The sequence below is a fragment of the Oryctolagus cuniculus genome, chromosome 1 (assembly GCF_051225735.1).
Source record: "Oryctolagus cuniculus isolate XC-2025 breed Fujian yellow rabbit chromosome 1, ASM5122573v1, whole genome shotgun sequence".
In the NCBI taxonomy this organism is placed as follows: Eukaryota; Metazoa; Chordata; class Mammalia; order Lagomorpha; family Leporidae; genus Oryctolagus; species Oryctolagus cuniculus.
This window is the reverse complement of record NC_142867.1, coordinates 168,585,850-168,610,062: the sequence shown is the minus strand read 5'-3', so window position 1 is coordinate 168,610,062 and position 24,213 is coordinate 168,585,850. Positions and strand designations below refer to the sequence as shown.

The following is a 24,213-nucleotide window of genomic DNA, read 5'->3' as shown; positions in this document are numbered from 1 at the left end:
AGAAAACAACAACATCACAATGGTAAGACTTACCAAATTATTTAAATGTAAAGCATCTAGTTATCACTACGTGAGATTTATCTTTATGCATAATGTTTAAGATGTCTCATGGACATTAGCAGTAGAGCACTTGAAATTCACTATTTGTATATGAGCCAGTATTTCACATCTCATGTGGCAATCACTTCAAGTTTCCAGATATCACACATTCTTCCTTTTTTCCCAACAATCTTTCTGTTCATTTTGGCTTAAATATTCAACTCAATAAATACAGATTGGTATATTTAGAGAAGAACCCATGATGGTAGCTATGAATTCTGCAGACACCTAGTTTTGGTCTGCTGATAACAACCACCCTAGGGGCCAGTGCTACTGTGTAGTAGGTTAAGCCTCCACCTGCGGGACCGGCATCCCATATGGGTGCCAGTTTGAGTCCTGGCTGCTCCACTTCTGATCCAGCTCCTTGCTGATGCACCTGGGAAAGCAGTGGAAGATGGCCCAGATGCTTGGGACCCTGCACCCACATGGAGGACCTGGAATAAACTCCTGGCTTTGGATTGGCCCAGCTCTAGCCATTGTGGCCATCTGAGAAGTGAATCAACAGATGCAAGACGTTTCTCTCTGTTTCTCTGTGACTCAACCTCTCAAATAAATAAATAAATCTTAAAAAAAAAAAAAGAACCACACCCAAACAGCCATATCTAATAAAAGTATATCCTTAGCCAAGATTTTTGGTTTTTAATGAAAATATTTTATACTTTTGGATTAAAAAAGCAATGTTTTTAAACTTTAACAATATAATCATTCACCACGTACAAAATGAAATTCTATTGCTCAGGGACAACTACTAGTTAGCCTTTGTTGTCATTTAAAAAACATCTATACATGGTAAGAGTATATGTAAGTATTACTTTTCTATTGGGGTATTCAACTTACTCATCTATAAAAACTTACTCATCTAATAGATATTAACCCTTTATTTCCAACTTAAGTAATAAATATATTTTCTAATCTTATATCTTTGTAGGTGGTGCTCTGTTTCATACATCTCTGTGTGTAGAATCATTATATCACCCTAGCAACACTTTTAAACTTAAAGAATACTCTGTGGAATATCAATGTAGGTCAGGAAGCTTTATTGAGTCTGATTTCTCTACTGGCCTATTAATTAGTTTTCACAACATGTGGTAGCAATGGGGTGAGAATTAGTGAACTGACAGACTCTTCTTTCCCAGGGTAAGAAAAGCTTCATTTTATTCAGAATTATTTCCATTTTACTAAAAAAAAAAAAAAAAGTAACACTTTTTTTTTTGTTTTTTTGTTTTGGCCAGGCAGAGTTAGACAGTGAGAGAGAGAGAGAGAGAGAGAAAGGTCTTCCTTCCATTGGTTCACCCCCACAAATGGCTGCTACGGCCAGCGCACCATGCTGATTTGAAGCCAAGAGCCAGGTGCTTCTCCTGGTCTCCCATGCGGGTGCAGGGCCCAAGGACTTGGGCCATCCTCCACTGCACTCCCGGGCCACAGCAGAGAGCTGGACTGGAAGAGGGGTAACTGGGAAAGAATCCGGCGCCCTGACTTGGACTAGAACCCAGGGAGCCGGCACTGCAGGCGGAGGATTAGCCAAGCGAGCCGCGGCACCGGCCTCGTCACATATTTTTATTTTTATTTTTATTTTTTGACAGGCAGAGTGGACAGTGAGAGAGAGAGACAGAGAGAAAGGTCTTCCTTTGCTGTTGGTTCACCCTCCAATGGCCGCTGCGGCCAGCGCACTGTGGCCAGCGCACCGCGGTGATCTGATGGCAGGAGCCAGGTGCTTTTCCTGGTCTCCCATGGGGTGCAGGGCCCAAGTACTTGGGCCATCCTCCACTGCACTCCTTGGCCACAGTAGAGAGCTGGCCTGGAAGAGGGGCAACCGGGACAGAATCCGGTGCCCTGACCAGGACTAGAACCCGGTGTGCCAGCGCCACAGGTGGAGGATTAGCCTAGTGAGCCACGGCGCCGGCCTCATCACATATTTTTAAAAAAAGAAAGCCAAATTAAAAAGGCAAGTAGAGTGCATTCACATCCATCAAGTAAAAGCAATATGCCAGAAATATCTGTATTAACCCTGACAACAACAGAACTGGTAAGACTTACTAAATTATTTATACATAAAGTTTATGTCTGACATGAAGTTTAAATATTTTGACAAAATGTATTCATAAATCTATCTGTTAGACTTCATTTAATATCTAGTAAGAAAACTTAAAATTCAACTAAATTAACAGCTTTAAGTACTTCAGGATTTTCTTAATCCTAGAACTGGTTTGTTGAATCCTACTTTACAGAACTGAAGTTAACAGTGTTGGGGCCGGCGCTGTGGCTCACTTGAGTAATCTTCTGCCTGCAGCACCGGCATCCCATATGGGCACCAGTTCTAGTCCCGGTTGCTTCTCTTCCAATCCAGCTCTCTGCTGTGGCCCGGGAAGGCAGTGGAGGATGGCCCAAGTGTTTGGGCCCCTGCACCCGCATGGGAGACCAGGAGGAAGCACCTGGCTCCTGGCTTCGGATCGGTGCAGATCCGGCTGTAGTGGCCACTTGGTGGGTGAACCAATGGAAGGAAGACCTTTTTCTGTGTCTGTCTCTCTCACTGTCTAGCTCTATCTGTCAAATAAATAAATAAAATAAAATTCTAAAAATAAACAGTGTCATGACACAAGCTAGAGGAATGCTTAACTTGGATCTTAACAGATATGCTGCACTATTCAGGCCAACCAATAACATTCACTACAATGGGTAAAATTACTTCAGAATAACAATAAACTAGGTAATGACTGGCTGATAAAATAAAGCTGAAAGCAATTTTGGAGGCTCTAAGTGAGGGGTGGGGAATCCTTTTTCTACCAAGGGCCATTTCGATATTTATGACATCATTCACAGGTCATACAAAATTATCAACTTAAAAATCAGCCTGCTATAGATTTACTGAATTTCAAGTCCTGCCTGCAGTTGCGTTGGCAGGGCCAGACCAAATGATCTCACAGTCCTTATATGGTCCCTGAGCCAGATGTTCCCATTCCTGGTAAAAGTAAAAAACTATTTTTTTTTTAAATTAAGAAAAGTAAGTCACTTGAAGAAGGATGTACCACAGTATCACTGTCCCCACCACCCATTACAATAAAAGAAATCCTCAGTTTCCCAAACTTTGGTGTTTCCACAAAGTGCAAATGGTTTATTTTCAAAATTCAAGGTATAAGTGTAAAATGAAATTTCATTTCTCACTCAGTTTGTTTCTGAAGATGTTATGACATATAGACTAGAACAAAAGCTTCTATTTTCCCCAGAAGTTCACTTTACTCATCTATGTGTCACCTGAACTCTGAGCTGTGCTCCTACACTGAGAATAGTACATGGCAGAAGGAAAGAGGCAGGTGATGAAGAAACTCAGGTCATGATTATATATTTAGGGCACTAAAGTCAGGCCACATCACTGGCAAATTGAGTGCTAGGGTACAAAATCACTAACCTTAGCTTAGGATTTCCCAGTCTCTCTTACAGAACCACATCTACCTTTTTTTATTTATTTCCAAAAAGTCAGTTCTGCTAAAACTCTGTCTTCTGCCTAGGTAAGTTTTGTCTGTAACTGTGTGAGACTAGAAGTCAACCACTGAGCAGATTTAATTTGTGCTAAATACCATACCTGGAACATCTGATATATGTTATATATTGAGAACAAATCGTAAGTCTAACAGCCTTTAAAATCTACTTTATGGGGGCTGGTGTTGTGGCATAGCAGGGAAAGCTACTGCCTATGATGAAGTGTAACAGATAGATAGGTACCAGTTTGTTTCCCAGCTGTTCCACTTTCAATTCAGCTTCCTGCTAATGGCATTGAAGAAGCAGCAGAAAATAGCCAGGTGCTTGGGCCCCCGCACCCATGTGAGAAACATGGATGAAAGCTCCTGGCTTTAGTCTGGCGTAGCTCTGGCTGTTGCAACCATTTTGAAGTGAACCAGAAGATGGAAGATCTCTTGCTATCTCATTCTCTCTAACTCTTTCAAATAAATAAGTCTTCGAAAAAAAGTACTTTATTAACATCTGTAACATTATTGCCTGATATACTGTAGATGCTTATTATCACATATTTTGTGCATTTTGTGAACCTTAATCTTTCCTATTAGCCAGGTTATCTACAAAAAAAAAACCAACACCATCATAACAATGCGTAATATGATGCATGCATCTTTCAGATGCTTCTGTCATATACAATACAACAGTCTAACAAGGACCACAGGCTAAAACTAGAAGGATTCTTTTTTTAAATTTCACATTGTACTCCATCGGTAAATAAACTACTTTCAAAATACAAAACACTTGTAGTTAGGAAAACTAAACAACAACAAAACAACAAACCACTTTTACTGACTATTACTAACCGACTTCTACCAAGTATGTATTTGTTTTGTTTTAGTTAAAGAAAAAACACAATTAACTTCCCATCCGGAAGTTAAGGAATGCGAGGAAGATTTTGACAAACCAAAAATCCAGTACTTGAGATGAGGAACAGAAATAGCAGCAGAATTAGTTATAGCTCATTAGATGAGCTCTAAGCTACAAAAGCAGCATTCAGGGGCTGGTGCTGTGTCGAAGTGGGTTGATCCTCCACCTGTGGTGCTGGCATCCCATATGGGTGCCGGCGCTAATCCCAGCTGCTCCTCTTCTGATCCAGCTCTCTGTTATGGCCTGGGAAAGCAGTACAAGATGGCCCAAGTCCTTTTGTGGGAGACTTGGAGGAAGCTCCTGGCTTGGATTGGCATAGTTCTGGCCATTGCAGCCATCTGCTAATGGCCAGGGACAGCAGTGGAACATGGCCCAAGTGCCTGGGACCCTGGACCCATGTGGGAGACCCAGAAGTTCCTTGCTCCTGGCTTCGGATTAACTTAGCTCTGACTGCTGTGGTCATTTGAGGAATAAACCAGTGGATAGAAGACCTTTCTGTCTTTCCCCTTCACTGTCTCCAACTCTACCTCTCAAATAAATAAATAAAATCTTAAAAAAATAAATGGGGTTGCCGCTATGGCATATAGGGTAAAGGTGCTGCCTGCAGTGCCGGCATCCCATATGGGCACTGGTTTGAGTTCTGGCTGCTCCACTTCCAATCCAGCTCTCTGCTATGGCCTGGGAAAGCAGCAGAAGATGGCCCAAGTCCTTTGGCCCCTGCCCCTGCGTGGGAGACCAGGAAGAAGCTCCTGACTTCGGATTAGTGTAGCTCCGGCCGTTGCGGCCAATTGGAGAGTGAACCAGCAGATGGAAGACCTCTCTCTCTCTCTGCTTCTCTTTCTCTCTCTGCTTTTTTTTTGACAGGCAGAGTGGACAGTGAGAGAGAGAGACAGAGAGAAAGGTCTTCCTTTTGCCGTTGGTTCACCCTCCAATGGCCGCCACGGGCGGCGCGCTGCGGCTGGCGCATTGCGCTGATCCAATGGCAGGAGCCAGGTACTTATCCTGGTCTCCCATGGGGTGCAGGGCCCAAGTACTTGGGCCATCCTCCACTGTACTCCCTGGCCACAGCAGAGAGCTGGCCTGGAAGAGGGGCAACCGGGACAGAATCCGGTGCCCCAACTGGGACTAGAACCCGGTGTGCCAGCGCCGCAAGGCGGAGGATTAGCCTAGTGAGCTGTGGCGCCGGCCTCTCTCTGCCTCTCTTTCTCTCTCCCTGTAACTCTGACTTTCAAATAAATAAAATAAATCTTAAAAGAAAAATCTTTAAAAAAAGCATACAAAGTTTTAAGTCACGCAAACAAATCAACTTTGATGGAAGATGTGGTCCTTATCCTAGGAAAGAGGCTATGTTGAAGGAAGAAGTCAATCAGGCACCCAAATTTCTTCTAGGAGTGATTATTGATGGTTAAAGACCTTGGAAGGAGAGTCACCATGCATCACTCCAAAGAAACACCACTATTTTACTGCATTCAATCATGAGGTCAGAATGCTAGCAAAGTATAGTGCAACTGCAAGTAAAAACACCACCAAATGGGTGGATTTTAAGTTCAGCTCAAGGTCAGTAAAAATATTAAATGATTCAGTATTTAGTACCTAGGTTTTAAAATATTTAGACTGTTACTTACTTTAACATAGATCACAGTGAAGGGTGGATCTTCAACTATGCTACTATATGACCCTGGGAAAGTCATGTAACTTTCCTGAGTCTGTTTCCTCATGAATAAAACCCAGTTGGACTCTATGATCACTAAGGTCCTTCCAGCTCTAAAAATTCTATGAGTTCATTACAATTTAATTGTTTTGTGGTACACTTTATTATTCTTAAACAAAATGAAAAACATTTTAGGTAAACTCGATTTTAAAAATCTCATCTCTTCAAATGTCTTTAGCTATCTAATGAAATAATGACAAAATAATCTTGTAGTTTCTTAAGTCCTAAAATAAGTGTTATATACTTTTTATGTGGAATGCTTACTACACACCTAAGAATCACTGAATTTTTGAGCTGGAAGGAAATTCAATGTTTGGTATTGCCTGATGGACTTTTGAGTTCCAGACCTACCTTCTTTGATCCTTTGCTCTACTTGGCTCTCTGGTAACACAGACCTGGCTAGGCAGAACTGGCATTGATGCTAGGTCAGTGTAGAATGAATAGCTCAAAATATGGGAAAATGAAAATAGCAGAGAAATGGCTATAGGAGAGAAGGGAGCAGTGGAAAATTTTAGTCAAGGAAGTAGCTAATGCAGTTTTATTTAAAAAATTGTAAAATTATAAAATAGTATGCACACTGTTTGACTCTATGAATTTATTAACATAAGTTAAATTTTCTTTTAGTGTAAATACATCACTGTAGGAGATTTTCCTCCTTCAATCTTTCACATAATGATCATTTTTATGTCTTTCATTATCTCCACTAAAAAAAAGAAAACTGAAAACAGCATGAGAGCTGAAGTAAACTAGTAAAGTACAAGTATAGAGAGCAGAAGTAAGGCAAAGGATTATGGAAATAGAAACTGACTAAAATAAACTAATCTAAAAGTAGGTTCTGATACACTTAAAACATTTTGCTATCAAATGGAGAAAGAAAACAGTACTTTGAAACTATGTATAAAGCTTTTATTAAGAAACTTCAATTTATTGATTTCCTGAAATTTTAACTGCTCTCAAAATATAGAAATTCCTAAAAGAAATTGCTAATTTAGAAGTGACAACAGAATAAATAACTTGTAATAAGATTAAATATTAGAGGTAGCATTTACATTTAGTACAGAGGTTAAAATGCCACTTGGGATGCCTATACCCCATATTGCAATCCCTGGATTAAGTGCTAGTCTGCTTCTAATTCCAGCATCCTACAAATGTGCATCCTGGGAGGCAACAGAGGACTCAAGTACTTGAGTCCCTGCCACTCATATGGGAGATCTGGACTGAGTTCTGAGCTCCTGGCTTCAGATTGGCCCAACACTGGCAGTTGCAGGGAATTGGTGAGTGAACCAGCAGATGGAGGACATCTCATTCTCTGTCTTTTAAATAAATCAAAAAATTAAAAGAGTGAATAATAAAATTATTTAATGAAGTTCTAGACTGATCACAAGTTTATGATTGGGTCCAATGTCAGGTGATACAGCTCAACATGACTTCAGCTGGACTACTGGGTTGACTGCACATGGTACTAATCAATATTGTCACTTTCCATAAACTTAATGAACCTTTCCCTATGCAAATGCATAAACAGATTTATACAAAAACAAGACAAAGTAAACTAAGCAGTTAATCTTAATGAGAGTGGAAAACCTGAACTTCTAGCTTTTGATACTACTAATGAACTTAAAGCAGGTGGGAACATACTCTACAGCAAATGGAAAGCAGCAAGAAAAAAGGACAAAAACACAGAAAGCAGAAGAGAAATATGACAGTCACAGGTTTAAAAAGGTTCTGTTTTCTGAAGTAATGGCTGAAATACTTAAAACTCTGCTCCAAGTTATATCCTACCAAGAACTATGTCACTAGCAATCAGTAATTGAAGACTTACCTGTACAACATGCCAATGCCTATGTCCAAGTAAAGTGCTTAAACTCTGAGACTCTAATCCTCCATCTGCGAATGGGCTTCTGTCCTGACCAAGCTTGTGCTGGGAGTGTGCTGAAGAACTCCTGGGATTCTGGGTTTGGGAGGCCTCTCCACAGTTCAAATACAAGCGATCCTCCCCCTGAAGCAATACTTGCTCTTGGTTACTCTAGATAAAGGAAAGAGGAAGAAAAGTGGCTAAGACGAAAGCAAATAAAAGTAACTTGGTATTAGGTAGAGGCAAGTAATACAGTGATTTAGTTTTATCATAGGAAATATATTTTGCAACATTGTTGCCTTTACATAGAACAGACTGAACAATGATCTCATGCACTATTATATTTAGAAAGAACAGGTACTATTTTAATCATTACTTTCCAGTGTAAATAAAATCTTTGTCAAAGTTTATTTTTTTAGAAGATATTATTTATTTATTTATTTATTTGAGAGGCAGAGTTATAGACAGAAAAGGAAAGACAGAAAGGTCTTGCATCTGCTGGTTCATTCCCCAAATAGCCACAATCAATGGGTGGAGCTGGGCCAGGAGCTTCTTCCGGGTCTCCCATGCGAGTACTGGGACCCAAGCACTTTGGCCATCTGCCGCTGCTTTCCCAGGCCATAAGCAGAGAGCTGGATCGGAATAGGAGGAACCAGGACTCGAACTGGCGCCCATATGGGATGCCAGCACCACAGGCTGAGGCTTAGCTTTCTACACCACAGCAATCACCCCCAAAGTCTATTTTATAATACAGTGGTAAGCATGTCCAGGTTTACAACTGCTACATTATAATTCAAAAATGGCAATGTTATGAGAGATTTCTCCATCTGAAAATCTAAATATGGCTACTCATTCTCAGTAAGAAAACACGTCTGTTCAAAGAATCTACTTGTGTGTATGCTCATCCATGCACCCACATGGTAGGAAGAGGGGGTGGATCAGGACAGGGATAACTGGTTGTTGGAAGGTCTTCTAAACCATAAGGGATGAAGAAGAGAAGCCTAACCCTGTAGTTTTGCTCCAGAAAAATTAAATAATCACCTGGTGAACGCTTGATTAATGCAAAGGACTATGCCAGCTACTGAGGATATTCAGACAAATAAGACAGTTGATGCATTTATTAATTATGCCCTGATTTTCAGATAGAAAACCACTGCTCTCAAAGGTGGGCAGACTCGTGATTCAACTATTTCAATCAGACAGGCTAGCACCCTACCGGCTCACCTTTCCATTTCAGTATATACTGTCATAATATAAAACTCAAGGGTGATTTAAAACCAGTATTTGGGATGGGGGAGCAAGGAAAGAAATACTTCATTCCTGTTTTTCTGGGGGTTTCTTAGTTTTCAATTGCAAAAATGGGAACTGAGATTTGGGCTACTTTTACAGCATGTTATAAATTTTAATGAGAAAATTGTTCTACATATGCATTTAAAAAAACCAGTGATGCTAATATATGTTAAGATAGGAAATCCTAACCAGTAACATATATATAGTGTATATATATACACACACACACACAGTATATATATATATTATATATATTATACTGTATTGTAAATATATATATATATACACACAATACAGTATAATATTAATGTGCCTTACTCAGATTGAGATATCTAAGTTTATCTAATTTGGAGTAGAATTTCTTTAAAAAAAAAAAAAAGATTTATTTATTTATTTATTTGATAGGTAGAGTTACAGACAGTGAGGGGGAGAGACAAGAGAGAAAGGTCTTCTGTCTGCTGGTTCACTCCCCAAATGGCCGCAACGGCCGGAGCTGCGCCGATCCAAAGCCAGGAGCCTCCTCCTGGTCACCCACACAGGTGCAGAGGCCCAAGGACTTTGGCCATCTTCTACTGCTTTCCCAGGCCACGGCAGAAAGCTGGATTGGAAGAAGAGCAGCTGGGACTAGAACCAGCGCCCATACGGGATACTGGCACTGCAGGCAGAGGATTAACCTATTGCGTCACAGCGCCGGCCCCTGGAGAGGTATTTCTTAAAGCAGATTCCTAGGCATATTTTTTTCAAGGTGTTCCTTAAAAATTCATAAATAAGCATTGGAAACATTGTTTTTTATATTCCAACTTCAGGATTTTTTTAAAGATTTATTATTTTACTTCTTTGAAAGGCAGAGTGAGCAAGAGAGAGAGATCGTCCATCTGCTAGTTCACTCCCACAATGACCAGGGATGTGAAGGTGAAGCCAGGAGCCAGAGACTCATCTGGGTTTCCCATGCAGGTACAGGGATCCAAGCAGTTGTGCCATTCTCTACTGCTTTCCCAGCACATAAGCAGGGAGCTGGATTGGAAGTGCAACAGCTTGGACTTCAATCACTGCCCATATGGAATGCTGGCATTGCAGGCAGTGGTTTAACCTGCTGTGCCACAACACCAGCCTCAACTCCAGGATTTTCATGATATACATTGCTAAAGAAATCTCCACTGCTTTGTTTTAACGTCTTTATTTTCACTTATGTGAAAACATTTTTTTTTATCCTATGGAATCCCTACTAATAACTCTCATATACTGTGCCCAGAAAAAAAGACTTCCAAACCAGCACCCTTGCTGATGTGCCTAGGAAGGCAGCAGAGGATGGCCCACATGCTCATGCTCTTGCCACCCATGTGGGAGACCTGGAGGAAGCTCCTGGCTCCTGACTTTGGCCTGGCACAGCCCTGGCTATTTTGGCCATCTAGGGAGTGAACCAGTGGATCAAAGACCTCTCTCTCCTTCTTTCTTCCTAACTCTTTCAAATAAATAAATATTTTAAAAAAATACAGATGCACATAAAAACTCTGTTCAGAAATAAAATTTTGGTATAAATTTTACATAAACTAACAAATGAGGCCAGTGCTACATTGTGGAGGATTAAACTGCCACTTGTGATGCCAGTATCCCATATGGGAGTGCCACTTACAGTCATGGATGCTCTACTTCTTCTGGTCCAGCTTCCTGGTAATATGCCTAGGAAGGCAGTGGAAAATGGTCCAAAATGGACCCAAACACCTGGACCACTGGCCATCCATGTGTGAGACCAGGATGGAATTCCTGGCTCCTGGCTATGGCCTGGCCCAGACCTGCTGGTACAACCAATTAGGGAGCTAGCCAGCAGATACAGGCTAGGATTAATGTTTTTCTCTTTCTCTCTCCTTCTCTGCATTTCAAACAAATAAATCTTGTAAAAAAATAACAGAGAAAGGCATTTGGCATAGAGATTAAGATGCCACCTAGGACACTCTTTTCCCATATCAGATACCTGGGTTCAAGTTTTGGCTCTGTCTCTGATTCTAGCTTCCTGCTGCTGTGTACCCTGGGAATCAGCAAGTCATGGTTTCAAGTACGTGGGTCACTGCTAGCTATATGTGAGAATCAAATTGACTTCCTGGCTTCTAGCTTCCACCTGGCTAAGTCCCAGCTGTTGTGGGCATTTGGGTAGTGAACCAGTAGATGCAAGATCTTTCCTCCAAATAAATAAAAATAAAATTATTGGGGCAGAGCTGTGTTGCAGTAGGCTAAGCCTTCACTTGCAGCGCTAGCATCCCATGTGGATGCTGGTTCATGTCTTGGGTATTCCTCTTCCAATTCAGCTCTCTGCTTCTGGCCTGGGAAAGTACTAGAGGATGACCCAAGTGCTTGGGCATGTAAACCAGCATACGGGAGCTGAAGGAGGCTCCAGCCATTGTGGCCATTTAGGGGGTGAACCAGCAGACTAAAGACCTTTCTCTCTTTCTCTCCCTCTTTCTGTGACTCAACCTCTCAAATAAATAAATAAATGAAAAATCTTTAAAAAAACTCTTTTTAACCCACAAATATCAGAAAAAATATATAAAAAAAGATAACAGGTCAATTGTGGGAGTACATTCCACACACTTGTATCAAAAAGAAGGAACTGAAATGCCAATCTGAAAGATACTAAAATGAAATCAGTTTTAAATACACTTACCATACAAGGGTTTACAGTGAGTACACTCTTGATGAACTGAAAGAGCAGAATGCTGGGCTGCTTAATTATACTCCTGAAGTCAGATTCAATTTCATTGTGTTGAGAACCAAATCCGCTGATTACCCACAGGTGATAACCTTCTGCACCCCAGCTCTTGAAAGGAGGAAGAGGAAGAAGAAAGTCAAAGCAATTACAAGGCTTCTGTTATCCTTTCTTAGCTTTGAATATCCAATTTCTGAAATAACGTAGCACCATTCTCAGTGATTTCTACAGGTTGGAGAAACAATGACAATACAAAGAATCACATCTTCCATGATATGGGCTATCTCCACAGGAAACCACTGTCACTGCTCTCTACCTCAAATAGAGAAAACACTATATGCTATTCTTATCTATTTCAGGATTTCCATCCTGTGAAACCTCTACTGTACTTTGTAAATTTTCCATTAATTTAACTTAGCTGCCCCTCAAATACCAAAAAACAAAAATAAAAAACCTTTTTTAGAAAACAATCCAGATCCAGGTTACCGAGAGGAAGCTTGGGAAGCGTTTTTTTGTGTGTGTGTGTGTTTTTTTTTTTTTTTTTGACAGGCAGAGTTAGACAGTGAGAGAGAGAGACACCCCCAAGTGGCCACCACAGCCGGTGCATTGCGGCCGGTGTGCTACGCCGATCCGAAGCCAGGAGCCAGGTGTTTCCTCCTGGTCTCCCATGCGGGTGCAGGGCCCAAGCACCTGGGCCATTCACCACTGCACTCCCGGGCCACAGCAGAGAGCTGGACTGGAAGAGGAGCAAGTGGGACAGAATCCGGCGCCCCAACCGGGACTAGAACCCGGGGTGGCAGCGCCACAGGTGGAGGATTAGCCTAGTGAGCCGCAGAGCCAGCCAACTTGGGAAGCTTTGAGACTAATTTGCATCCAGTTTGGCTTTTTGTTTTATTACCTTGGCCAAGCTCTCTTGTTTCTCAGAATTTAAGTTTCTTCTTCTGTAAAATGAGAAGGTTCAAATAAATGTCCCAGGCCCATTCAGTTTTCATATTCTGTAACTAGATTTCATGATAGTATTGTTTAAGATTAGTGATTTCCTGGGGCTGGCACTGTGGCACTGCGGGTTAAAGCCCTGGCCTGAAGCGCTGGCATCCCGTATGGGAGCTGGTTCTAGTCCTGGCTGCTCCTCTTCCAATCTAGCTCTCTGCTATGGCCTGGGAAAGCAGTGGAAGATGGCCCAAGTCCTTGGGCCCCTGCACCCATGTGGGAGACCCAGAAGAAGCTCCTGGTTCCTGGCTTCAAACTGGCGCAGCTCCGGCCATTGCAGCCATCTGGGAGTGAATTAGTGGATGGAAGACCTCTCTCTGTGTCTCTACTTCTCTTTGCAACTGTATTCCAAGTAAATAAAATAAATCTTAAAAAAAAAAAAAAAAAAAAGAAAACTTGCTTTAAAATGAGGTGGGCAGGGGCTGGCACTGTGGTAAAGCCGGCACCTGCAGTGCCAGCATCCCATATGAGCACCAGTTCAAGTCCTAGCTGTTCCATCTCTGATCCAGCTCTCTGCTATGATCTGGGAAAGTAGCAGATGGCCCAAGGACCTGCACCCGCATGGGAGACTGTGAAGAAGTTCCTGGCTTCGGATTGGCATAGCTTCGGACATTTGGGCCATTTGGGGAGTAAATCAGCATATGGAAGACCCCCTTCTCTCTGCCTTTCTAATGATAAGTACATATTAAAGAAAAAAAAAGAGGTGGGCAGACAAGAAAAGGAGTTCTTGGTGGTGAAAGGTTGGGAACCACTATTTAAGGCAACCATGGTGTTTAAATTTATTTTGCTTACTCTGAAGCAAAAGAGAAAAGGTCGTGATAAATCTCATAACCACTAATTTCACAAGAATCCTTGAAGACTGAGGAGCTACAGCAACAAAATGTTCTGTGTAAAGACAGAAATTTTAACTATTTTCTACAAAAACTCTTGTAAATAGGTAATATGAAAAAATAATACAATAGTTGACTTTAATTCTCTTGCTTTGTTATCTATACAGTTTTGAAAAATATGCCAATGCACAAGTACATACTCCAGGAGAAAATGCACAATGAGCATTTCACTTTATGTCAAAAGCAGGGCCATAAGAATTATGTCAATGAGTTACACAAAAGAGAGAGGTAGGCTTTGAAAAAACAAAGGAGTCATCTCACAGTCATTATCTTCACAAAGATGACAGGGGCTGCCTGGACAAATCAGGCAGCCTCTCAATTAAAAAGGAACAATCAGCTGAGACTAAAACAGCTTCATGATTTTCATCACACCAACATGAGAGGAAAAAATGAAGAAAGCATTTTATACTATGCTAATTATTATTTTTTACAGAAGATGCTTACCATAGAGTTTATCTTAAGAGGATCTTTTTTGGTGCCATCAGACCTATAACTAAAACAGAATAGAATTCTTACTAGAACCTTCCAATTAAGAATAATGTATGTCACATGTAGCTTTAGTTTTTAGAAAATCAAATTGATTTTGCTCCCTTAAAAATTGCCATTAAAAAATAAATGCATGCTTTTAAAAAAGCTAAACAATAAGAATGATAAAAACTTGAGAAATTTCTATTGTTAGAAATAAATAATGCATAAAATACACAGTTGCAGGCTAATACACTTAGCTGTTTCTCTCAACCAGTTTCAAAGTCCAACTGACGTCTTGACAGAGTCAGCAGTTTGAGAAAGTATGCTTCATTTTATCAGAATTGCAGTTCAGGATATATGAAACAGGCAGAAACATCAAGCCATTGTGTTAACCTGAATTAATCAGTAAGACAATGTAACTTTCTAATTCCTACTAGTTATGTATGTACATATCTCATAACTTATTAAATGATAAGCTACTTGGAGGCAGAACCATGTCTGATTCTGCCTTGAATCTAACATTGCCACATGTATCACAAGGATTTAATAAGTTTTTATAGAATGAACAGTTTTAAGAGAATGGATATTTGGAAAATCAATATATTTAAAACTAATTTTGAATCCTACTAATTGTTTGTGAGTTAAGAATAAAATAAGGATAAGAGGGTAAAAGCTCAATGACACAAGATTTCTGTATATATGAATTGTCTAGAAGATAAGAGTATTTTATCTAAAATTTGTCTTTTTTGACTCACGCAAAATCTCCTCCAAGTGTACAAATCAGCTGGGCTCCAAACACGCTCCATAAAGAAAGGCCTCCATATTCCCAGGTAACTATTACAACACTATTGTCAGGAGACCATCTGACCAATTTAACAGCTCCTGTTTTATTCCAAATGTCTGCCAAAAAGAGTGAGAAATTAAAAATAAACGAGTGTTTCTTACTACTTAGCATCTTTTACTGTCTATACATTCAAATCAAAATGATAAGAAAAACATGGATGCTTCACAAAATGAATCCTGACCATTTGATAAGGCTTATAAAATATGGCCATTAGTCTGGGCCTGATCTAAGCAGAACACTCAGAACACAAGAAATTCTTAAGAAACTAAAACCGTTTCTGGCTGCTGTTAGCTTGAATAACTACAACCCTGTAATCTTAAAAGTCTTTGGTTTTCCACAAAAACTGTGAAATGGGGATAAGGTTACAACAACTCCTTAGAAATAAACATACACAAGCCTTTAAAGAGGCTAAACAATAAGAATAATAAAAACTTAAGGAGCAAATTTCTATTTCTGGCAATTCAGTAAATGGTATCTCGAATAACTCTCCACATTTAAACAACAAAGATGTTGAGTAAAACACTTTAACACCTCAAAATAATTAAAAATACTGGGACAAAGTGCTTTTGCCCTGAATTTTCCTGCAAAGCTCTTGGAACCTTGATTACTACCTCTGATGATTCATAGGCATGAGGGCTAAGAGATAAAGCTCAGAGCTTGCACAAGGCAGAGAATCAAACAATAGATATTGTCAACGGCTACATTCATGGGATAAGTGAAAATAAGAAAAAAATTCTGCCATGTAGAAGGCAAAGAAATAGCGAGGAACTTTTTCATATTTCACCCATGGTATTAAAATGGAAAAATAGCTCCTCTGATAATCTGCAGCCACAAGTCAGTCCTCACCCTACTATGTAATTTGTGCTTAGTGTGGTTTGAAAAAGAATCACAGACAGTGCAGACAATGCAAAGGATTTCAGACTGAGGTGGTACTCTCAGAGGACCAGCACAAACACACACCATTCCTCTCTGGAAGAAACTAAAACACAATTCAGGTCTCAAGGCATTCACACAACTAAGTTTAAAGGAAAATATTCCACTCTCAGCCAATAATCCTAAAATATATCAACCAATGAGTAAGAATTGCCAAAAAACAAGTCATAGCAGAAATCAATCCAGAAAGGCTTCAGATATTGAGATTAACAGACACCGAATATAAAATAACCATACTTTTAATAGCTAAAGAAATGAGAAATTAGTAGCAGGATATATAGATTTAAAAAACAAAAAAACAAAAAAAAGCTACAAAAATTATTTAAAAATAAAAAATACAGTAACTGAAATTAAAAACTTAATTGCCAGATTTGGCAATATAAAACATAACTGAAGAAACAATTCATGAAAAAGATATTAGAGGAGAGGCAACAAAGATAGTAACTAGAATTCTCTTCAACAGTTGAAAGCAATGAATTCTTAAAATCCAGCAAGTTTCAGTCTCAAGCAAGAGTCAAAAAAAAAAGAAGAGAAAATTCTTTGCCTTACACATCACAATGAAACTGCAAAACACCCAAGGTCAAACAGATGATCTTAAAAGCAGCTAGAAAGAAAAGAATAATTTTGAGGCCTGGCGCTGTGGCATAGTGAGTAAAGCTGCTGCCTGCAGTGCCGGCATCCCATATGGGCGCCAGTTCGAGTCCTGGCTGCTCCACTTCCTATCCAGCTCTCTGCAATGGCCTGGAAAAGCAGTAGAAGATGGCCCAAGTCCGTAGGAGACGTGGAAGAAGCTCCTAGTTCCTGGCTCCTGGTTTTGGACTGGTACAGCTCCGGCTGCTGCGGCCAATTAGGGGGAATGAACCAGCAGATGGAAGATCTCTCTCTGCCTTTCCTTTTTTCTCTAACTCGGACTTTCAAATAAATAAATAAATCTTAAGAAAAAAAAAAAAAAAAGAAGCCAGCACCGCGGCTCAATAGGCTAATCCTCCACCTTGTGGTGACGGCACACCGGGTTCTAGTCCTGGTTGCCCTTCTTCCAGGCCAGCTCTCTGCTATGGCCTGGGAGTGCAGTGGAGGATGGCCCAAGTGCTTGGGCCCTGCACCCGCATGGGAGACCAGGAGAAGCACCTGGCTCCTGGCTTCGGATTAGCGTGATGCCATTGGGTGAACCAATGGCAAAAAGGAAGACCTTTCTCTCTGTCTCTCTCTCACTATCCACTCTGCCTGTAAAAAAAAAAAAAAAAATCTCTGACAACTTCATTTTACTGGCAGTAATGGAAACCCAAAGACACTGAAACTCAGTGTCTAGAGAGAAAATAACTGTCAATCCATAATCTTTTACCAAATTAAACTAACTTAAATCACAGGGGCAACATAAGTAAGTTTTAGACACTACATATACACACCACCATACTTTACCATCACAGAAAGTTCTCTGAATGAACACTGAAATAAAATTCCAAAGGACGTATTTCAGGCAGAAAACGGTCTCAAGTGGAAGTTAGATGTTGTCAAAAGGGATGGTGAGGGGAGCACTATGGCATACCAGATTAAGCCACCACTTGGGACACCTGCATATCATAAGGAAATGCCTGTTCAAGTTCTGGCACGCCCATTTCTGATTCAGCTTGCTGCTAAGGTGTCCTTGGAAATAGCAGATGATGGCCCTCATGACTGGGCCTATCACACATATGGGAAACTTGGACTCTTGGCTTTGGCCTGGCCCAGGCCTGGCTATCTGGGCGTTTGGGGAGTGAAGCAGTAGATGGAATATCATTCTGTTTTCTGCATTTTAAATAAATGAAAACTAATTTATAAAAAATTTAAATAAATAAAAACGAATTTATAAAAAATTTAAAAGAAATAATGGTTGGCAAAATACTGGAATATATTTGGCTAACACTAAGTCAACATGAACAGTTAAATATTCAAATGTTTATTTGAAATATCTAAGCTTCCTCCTCAAAACTAGTAAGATTATTATTGTTAGATTATATTCATATGGGCAACCTCAGTATCTTTTTTTTTACTGATCCCAATCATCAGAGGGATTTGTAGCCTTACGGCAAATGTTCTTAAAATGGGGACACATCTACATCTTGGTGAAGAATAGATATAGCTGGAAAAAAGTTTCTCAATTATTAGTGCAGATAAGTCACAGAACATTATCAAATTCCTAAGACATGTAGTACTAAGACTGTACATATAAAGGTCATGGACCTTAGCTTACTTACAGAACAGATTACTTTATTCATCACATCTCCACTACGTGTCTCCCACTAACCTGAACTATCCTGTTGTAAAGAGAAGGGAGTTGGGGCTGGCACTGTGGCACAGGTTAACCCCCTGCCTGCAGTGCTAGCATCCCATATGGGCACTGGTTTGATGGCCTGGGCACTTGGGCTCCTGCACCCACGTGGGAGACGCAGAAGAAGCTCCTGGCTCCTAGCTTTGGCCTGGCCCAGCCCTGGCTGTTGCAGCAATTTAGGGAGTGAATCAGTGGATGGAAGATCTCTATCTCTGTCATTCCTCTTCTCTTTGTAACTATCTTTCAAATAAATAAAAAAGTCTAAAAAAAAGACATTATGTGCAGAGTACAATGGAGCACAAGACTGAATGGCATCCCAACTAGTTCACAAAAAAAGAGATTTCATTTGGGCTGAGTCTTGAAAGATGAACATATATCCTCCATGCAGAAATACAGGACACTTCAAGAAGAGGGGACAGTGTGAAAGTCAAAGCTACTGAATAGTATCAAAATAGGGGCTAGTGTTGTGATGCAGTGGGTTAAGCCTATAATACTGGCATCCTGATCTGGAATCCAAGATGGCAGATTAGGGAGTGACATAATATGCAAGAGCAGGGATTAACAGTGAAAGAAACTGGTGTAGGAAGTGCACTTTCATGAGAGAATTGGAGGGAAAACTGTGTTGGAACTCTTAAAACAGAAAGAAGAACACCATGAACCTGTGTGGAGGGTGCGGACACGCAGCAGGAACGCGGGCACAGCACACGACAACAGCCATAGAGAGCCTGATTGGGCAGCAGCTTGGAGACAGAGGTGAGACCAGACTGCAGCAACCCGTGGCGAAATAGCTAAAGGAAGAGCATAGTGAATCCGGACTGCAGCCCTGGGGGCTAGCAGTCACTAGCACTTGCCTGTGGACCCAGTGGAAGTAGAGAGGGATAAGTACCTGGCTCCTGCCATCGGATCAGCGCGGTGCGCCGGCCGCAGTGCACTGGCCATGGCGGCCATTGGAGGGTGAACCAATGGCAAAAGGAAGACCTTTCTCTCTGTCTCTCTCTCTGTCCACTCTGCCCGTCAAAAAAAAAAAAAAAAAAAAAAAAAAAAAAAAAAAAACACAGAGAGGGAGGGCACATTCTTCTCAGTCCAGCTTCCCCAGAATAGCACTTGCTGCCTGGCTGGGAAAGGGTGGGCACCATTTTGGGTTCGAGGGGCAGCTGTGCAAGTCTTTGTGTGTGCCCACAACAACTTGCTGAGACAAGATGTTACTTTCTCAGCAGTACTGCCAAGAGTAATGGAACAGTATTAGTCCAGTGGCTCTTAGTGGTTCTAGCAGAAAGAACAATGCCCAGTCCCCACTGATTTTGAGCCCAGTTGGGAGGTGACTGGATAACCTTGTAGGACGATGAGGGGCCGCAGACTCCCAGGATCAAAACACCTACGCAGAGTGGTCTCAGGGAACATCTACCTCTCTGCTGATTGGGCAGGCTGGCAGAGCAGACAGAAACCTCTACACCCAGCAACTGTAGGAGCCCTGTGTGCCAAGACTCTGGGGACTCATGGTGACATGAGAAGGTGCAGGGAGTGGCTGGGTCTCTGGGCAATCACTGGGAGCATTTCCACATGCTCACTGTGCTCACAGTTAGGACTGCGCAGATTATCTGTGCAATTCATACGGTAGCACAAAACATACTGGGGGCTAACACCCGGGCATTGAGATCTACCAAGTCCAACTTGAGTGTTACCCTGGATACTCGCTCCCACCTGGTGCACTGAACAGAGTTCCCTAGCCACACCCACCACACACCTCTTGATATTCACTGAAAGTGTAGACATCTACTAAGTAACCACCCAGGCATAGCTCAAAAGACAAAAGCCATCAGGGAAAAAAAAAAAAAAAACCAAAGGAACATAAGAACATTTCTTTTCTTTTTCTTTTTCTTTTTTTTTTTTTTTGAGAGAGAGAGAAAGGTAGGTCTTCCTTCCGTTGGTTCACCCCCCAAATGGCCACTACAGCCGGATCTGCACTGATCCGAAGCCAGGAGCCAGGTGCCTCCTCCTGGTCTCCCATGCGGGTGCAGGCGCCCAAGCACTTGGGCCATCCTCCACTGCACTCCCGGGCCACAGCAGAGAGCTGGACTGGAAGAGGAGCAACCGGGACCAGAACCCGGTGCCCACAGGGGATGCCGGCTCTGCAGGCGGAGCATTAGCCTAGTGAGCCACGGCACCAGCCCCAAGAACATTTCAATATTAGAATGTGAAGAAGGGGCCGGCGCCAAGGCTCAATAGGCTAATCCTCTGCCTTGTGGTGCTGGCACACCGGGTACTAGTCCCGGTTGGGGCGCCGGATTCTGTCCCGGTTGCCCCTCTTCCAGGCCAGCTCTCTGCTGTGGCCCGGGAGTGCAGTGGAGGATGGCCCAAGTGCTTGGGCCCTACACCCCATGGGAGACCAGCAGAAGCACCTGGCTCCTGCCTTCGGATCAGCGCGGTGCGCTGGCCGCAGTGGCCATTGGAGGGTGAACCAACAGCAAAAGGAAGACCTTTCTCTCTGTCTTTCTCTCTCACTGTCCACTCTGCCTGTCAAAAAATAAAAAAAATAAAAAATAAATAAAAAAATAGAATGTGAAGAAGAGATTGAGGAAATGCCGGAAACAGAATTAAAAAAATTAATCATAGGACTACTACTCAGAAGCAAATCCATGAACTAAAGAAAACCATACATGATATGAAATTTTTTCTCATGAAATTGAAATTATAAAGAGAAATCAAAATGAAATGTTAGAAATGAAGAATTCAATAGATCAAAACAATGTGATAGAAGGCCTTAACAGGCAGACTTGGTGACGTAGAAGAAAGAATATACAAATTAGAAGACAAATCTTTGGAAATCTTACAGTCAAACAACAACAACAAAATTTTTTTTTTAAAAAAAAAGAAGAAAATAGAAAACTTAAAAACGGGGATGGAGATAAATGTGATACTATTAAATGACCCACATGAGCCTTAGGAGTTCCTGAAAGTGTGGAAAGAGAATGGACTAGAAGGCCTATTGAGTAGAAAACTTTCGGGCTGGTGCCGGGGCTCACTTGGTTAGTCCTCTGCCTGCGGTGCCAGCATCCCATATGGGCACCGGTTCTAGTTCCAGTTGCTCCTCTTCCAGTCCAGCTCTCTGCTGTGGCCCAGGAGGGCAGTGAAGGATGGCCCAAGTGCTTGGGCTCCTGCACCCACGTGGGAGACCAGGAGGAAGCACCTGGCTCCTGGCTGTGGATCGGCGTAGCTCCGGCCGTGGCGGCCATTTGGGGGATGAACCAATGGAAGGAAGACCTTTCTGTCTCTCTCTCTCTCTCTCACTGTCTAACTCTGTCAAATAAAAAAAAAAAAAAATAGCCAAAAAAAAAAAAGAGTAGAAAACTTCCCAAATTTGGAGAAAGAAAGGGACATTTTTTTTTTTTTTTTTTTTTTTTTTTTTTTTTTTTGACAGGCAGAGTGGACAGTGAGAGAGAGAGACAGAGAGAAAGGTCTTCCTTTTGCCGTTGGTTCACTCTCCAATGGCCGCCGCTGCAGCCGGCGCACCGCGCTGATCCTGGCAGGAGCCAGGAGCCAGGTGCTTTTCCTGGTCTCCCATGGGGTGCAGGGCCCAAGCACCTGGGCCATCCTCCACTGCACTCCCTGGCCATAGCAGAGAGCTGGCCTGGAAGAGGGGCAACCGGGACAGAATCCGGCGCCCCAACCGGGACTAGAACCCGGTGTGCCGGCGCCGCAAGGTGGAGGATTAGCCTATTGAGCCACGGCGCCGGCTGAAAGAAAGGGACATTTAAGTACAGGAAGCACATAGAACTCCTAAAAGACATGACAAGAAAAGATCTTTACAACAATACATTGTAGTCAAATGTTCAACAGTAATACATAAAGAAAAGATTCTAAAATGTGCACGAGATAAACATCAGATTATGTTCAGAGGATCTCCAATTAGACTCACAGCAGACTTCTCATCAGAAACCCTACAGGTTAGAAGGGAATGGTGAGATGTAACTGAAGTTTTGAGATGAAAAAAAACTGTCAACCCAAAATACTGTACCCCGAAAAGCTCTCATTTATGAATGAAGGTGAAATAAAGACCCTCCGCAACAAACAGAAACTGAAATAATTTGTCACCATTCGCCCAGCCTTACAAAAATATGCTGAAGGAAAACATTATGAAAGAATGTGAAAGCAGAAAATCTCCCAGTAAATGTACAAATGAAATTCAAAGTAAACAGCAGGAATATTTATGGGAAAATGGCAGGGCCAAGTCATTACTTATGAATAGTCACCTTGAATGTAAATGACATCAACTCTCCAGTTAAAAGATACAGACTGGGGGAAAGAACCACTGTATTCTAAAGTTGTATCTATGTAAAAATGCATTCATTAAATACAAAAAAAATATACAGACTGGCTGAACAGATTAAAAAACAAGACCCATCAACCTGCTGCCTACAAGAAACATGTCTCAGCACAAAGATATATGTAGACTGAAAGTTAAAGGATAGAATAAGATATTCCATGTTAACAGAAAGCAAAAAGAGCTGGTGTAGGTAGGCACCCTAATATCAAACAAAACAGACTTTAACACAAAAACTGCTAAAGAGATAAAGAAGGACACTATGTAATGATTAAGAGATCAATTCAACAGGAAGATGTGCCTATAATAAATGTATATGCAACCAATTACAGGGCACCAGGCTATAGACAAGAAATGTTAATGGATCTAAAGAGAGACAGACTCCAATGCAATAGTAATGTGGGACAATTCAACACCCCACTTTCATCAATGGACAGAAAAACCAGACAGCCACCAGACAGAAAATCAACAAAAAGATACAATAGAGCTAAATGACACTATGAACCTAACTGATATCTACAAAACTTTCACCCCAACAACGGCAGAGTACACATTCTTCTCATCAATGCATGGAACTTTCTCTAGGATTGACCACATACTAGGCCATAAAGCAAGTCTCAGCAAATTAAAAAAAAAAAAAAAAATCAAATCATACCCTGCATCTTCTCTGACCACAATGCAATAAATCTGGAAATCAACAACTCAAAAATCTCTGGATCATATGCAAACACATGGAGACTAAACAACACGTCCCTGAATGAATAGTGAGTCACAGAAGAAACCAAAAGAGAAATCAGAAAATTTCTGGGAAGAAACAAAGTCAAAAACATATCATATCAAAACTTACGGGATACAGCAAAAGCAGTGTTAAAAGGGAAGTTTACAGCAGTTAGTGCCTACATGAAGAAAATGAAAAAGTACCAAATAAATGAGTTATCAATGCATCTCAAGGACCTAGAAAAATAAACTCCAAATTAGTAGGAGGAAAGAACTAATCAAAATTAGAGAAGAGGAGTTGGTGCTGTGGTGTAGCGGGTGAGGCCGCTGCTTGCAGTGCCAGCATTCCATATGGGCGCCAGTTAGGATCCTGGCTGCTCTATTTCCTATCCAGATTTCTGGCCTGGGAAAGCAATGGAGGATGGCCCAAGTCCTTGGGCCTCTGCACCCGTGTGGGAGATCTGGAAGAAGCTCCCAGCTCCGGACTGGCACAGCTCTGGCCGTTGCGGCCAACTGGGGAGTAGGGCAGTGGATGGAAGACCTTTCTCTCTCTTTGCCTCTCCTTCTCTCTCTGAGTAACTCTTTCACATAAATAAATACATCTTTAAAAAAAATTGATACACCATTGGCCAAACAAAAAAAAAAAAAAGGGAGAAGACCCAAATCAATAAAATCACAGATGAAAAAGGAAATGTAACAACAGATA

The 24,213-nt window shown here is 41.4% G+C and overlaps 1 protein-coding gene across 10 annotated transcripts in view; it reads right to left on the bottom strand.

Annotated features, from left to right (window-relative positions):
* RIC1 (RIC1 partner of RAB6A GEF complex) overlaps window positions 1–24,213 on the bottom strand; it is a 169,385-nt gene that overhangs the window by 25,312 nt on the left and 119,860 nt on the right. For 9 of the 10 annotated variants that reach the window (XM_008255095.5, XM_002708103.6, XM_017341498.4 and 6 more), the window contains 4 exons: window positions 15,140–15,284; window positions 14,361–14,409; window positions 11,995–12,147; window positions 8,013–8,216 (listed from right to left, as the gene is read on the bottom strand). In XM_008255095.5, coding sequence (XP_008253317.2) covers window positions 8,013–8,216; window positions 11,995–12,147; window positions 14,361–14,409; window positions 15,140–15,284 — 551 coding nt within the window. Of the gene's footprint in view, window positions 1–6,541; window positions 6,558–8,012; window positions 8,217–11,994; window positions 12,148–14,360; window positions 14,410–15,139; window positions 15,285–24,213 lie in introns of those variants that run through there. The other variant, XM_089299275.1, reaches the window with a different exon arrangement.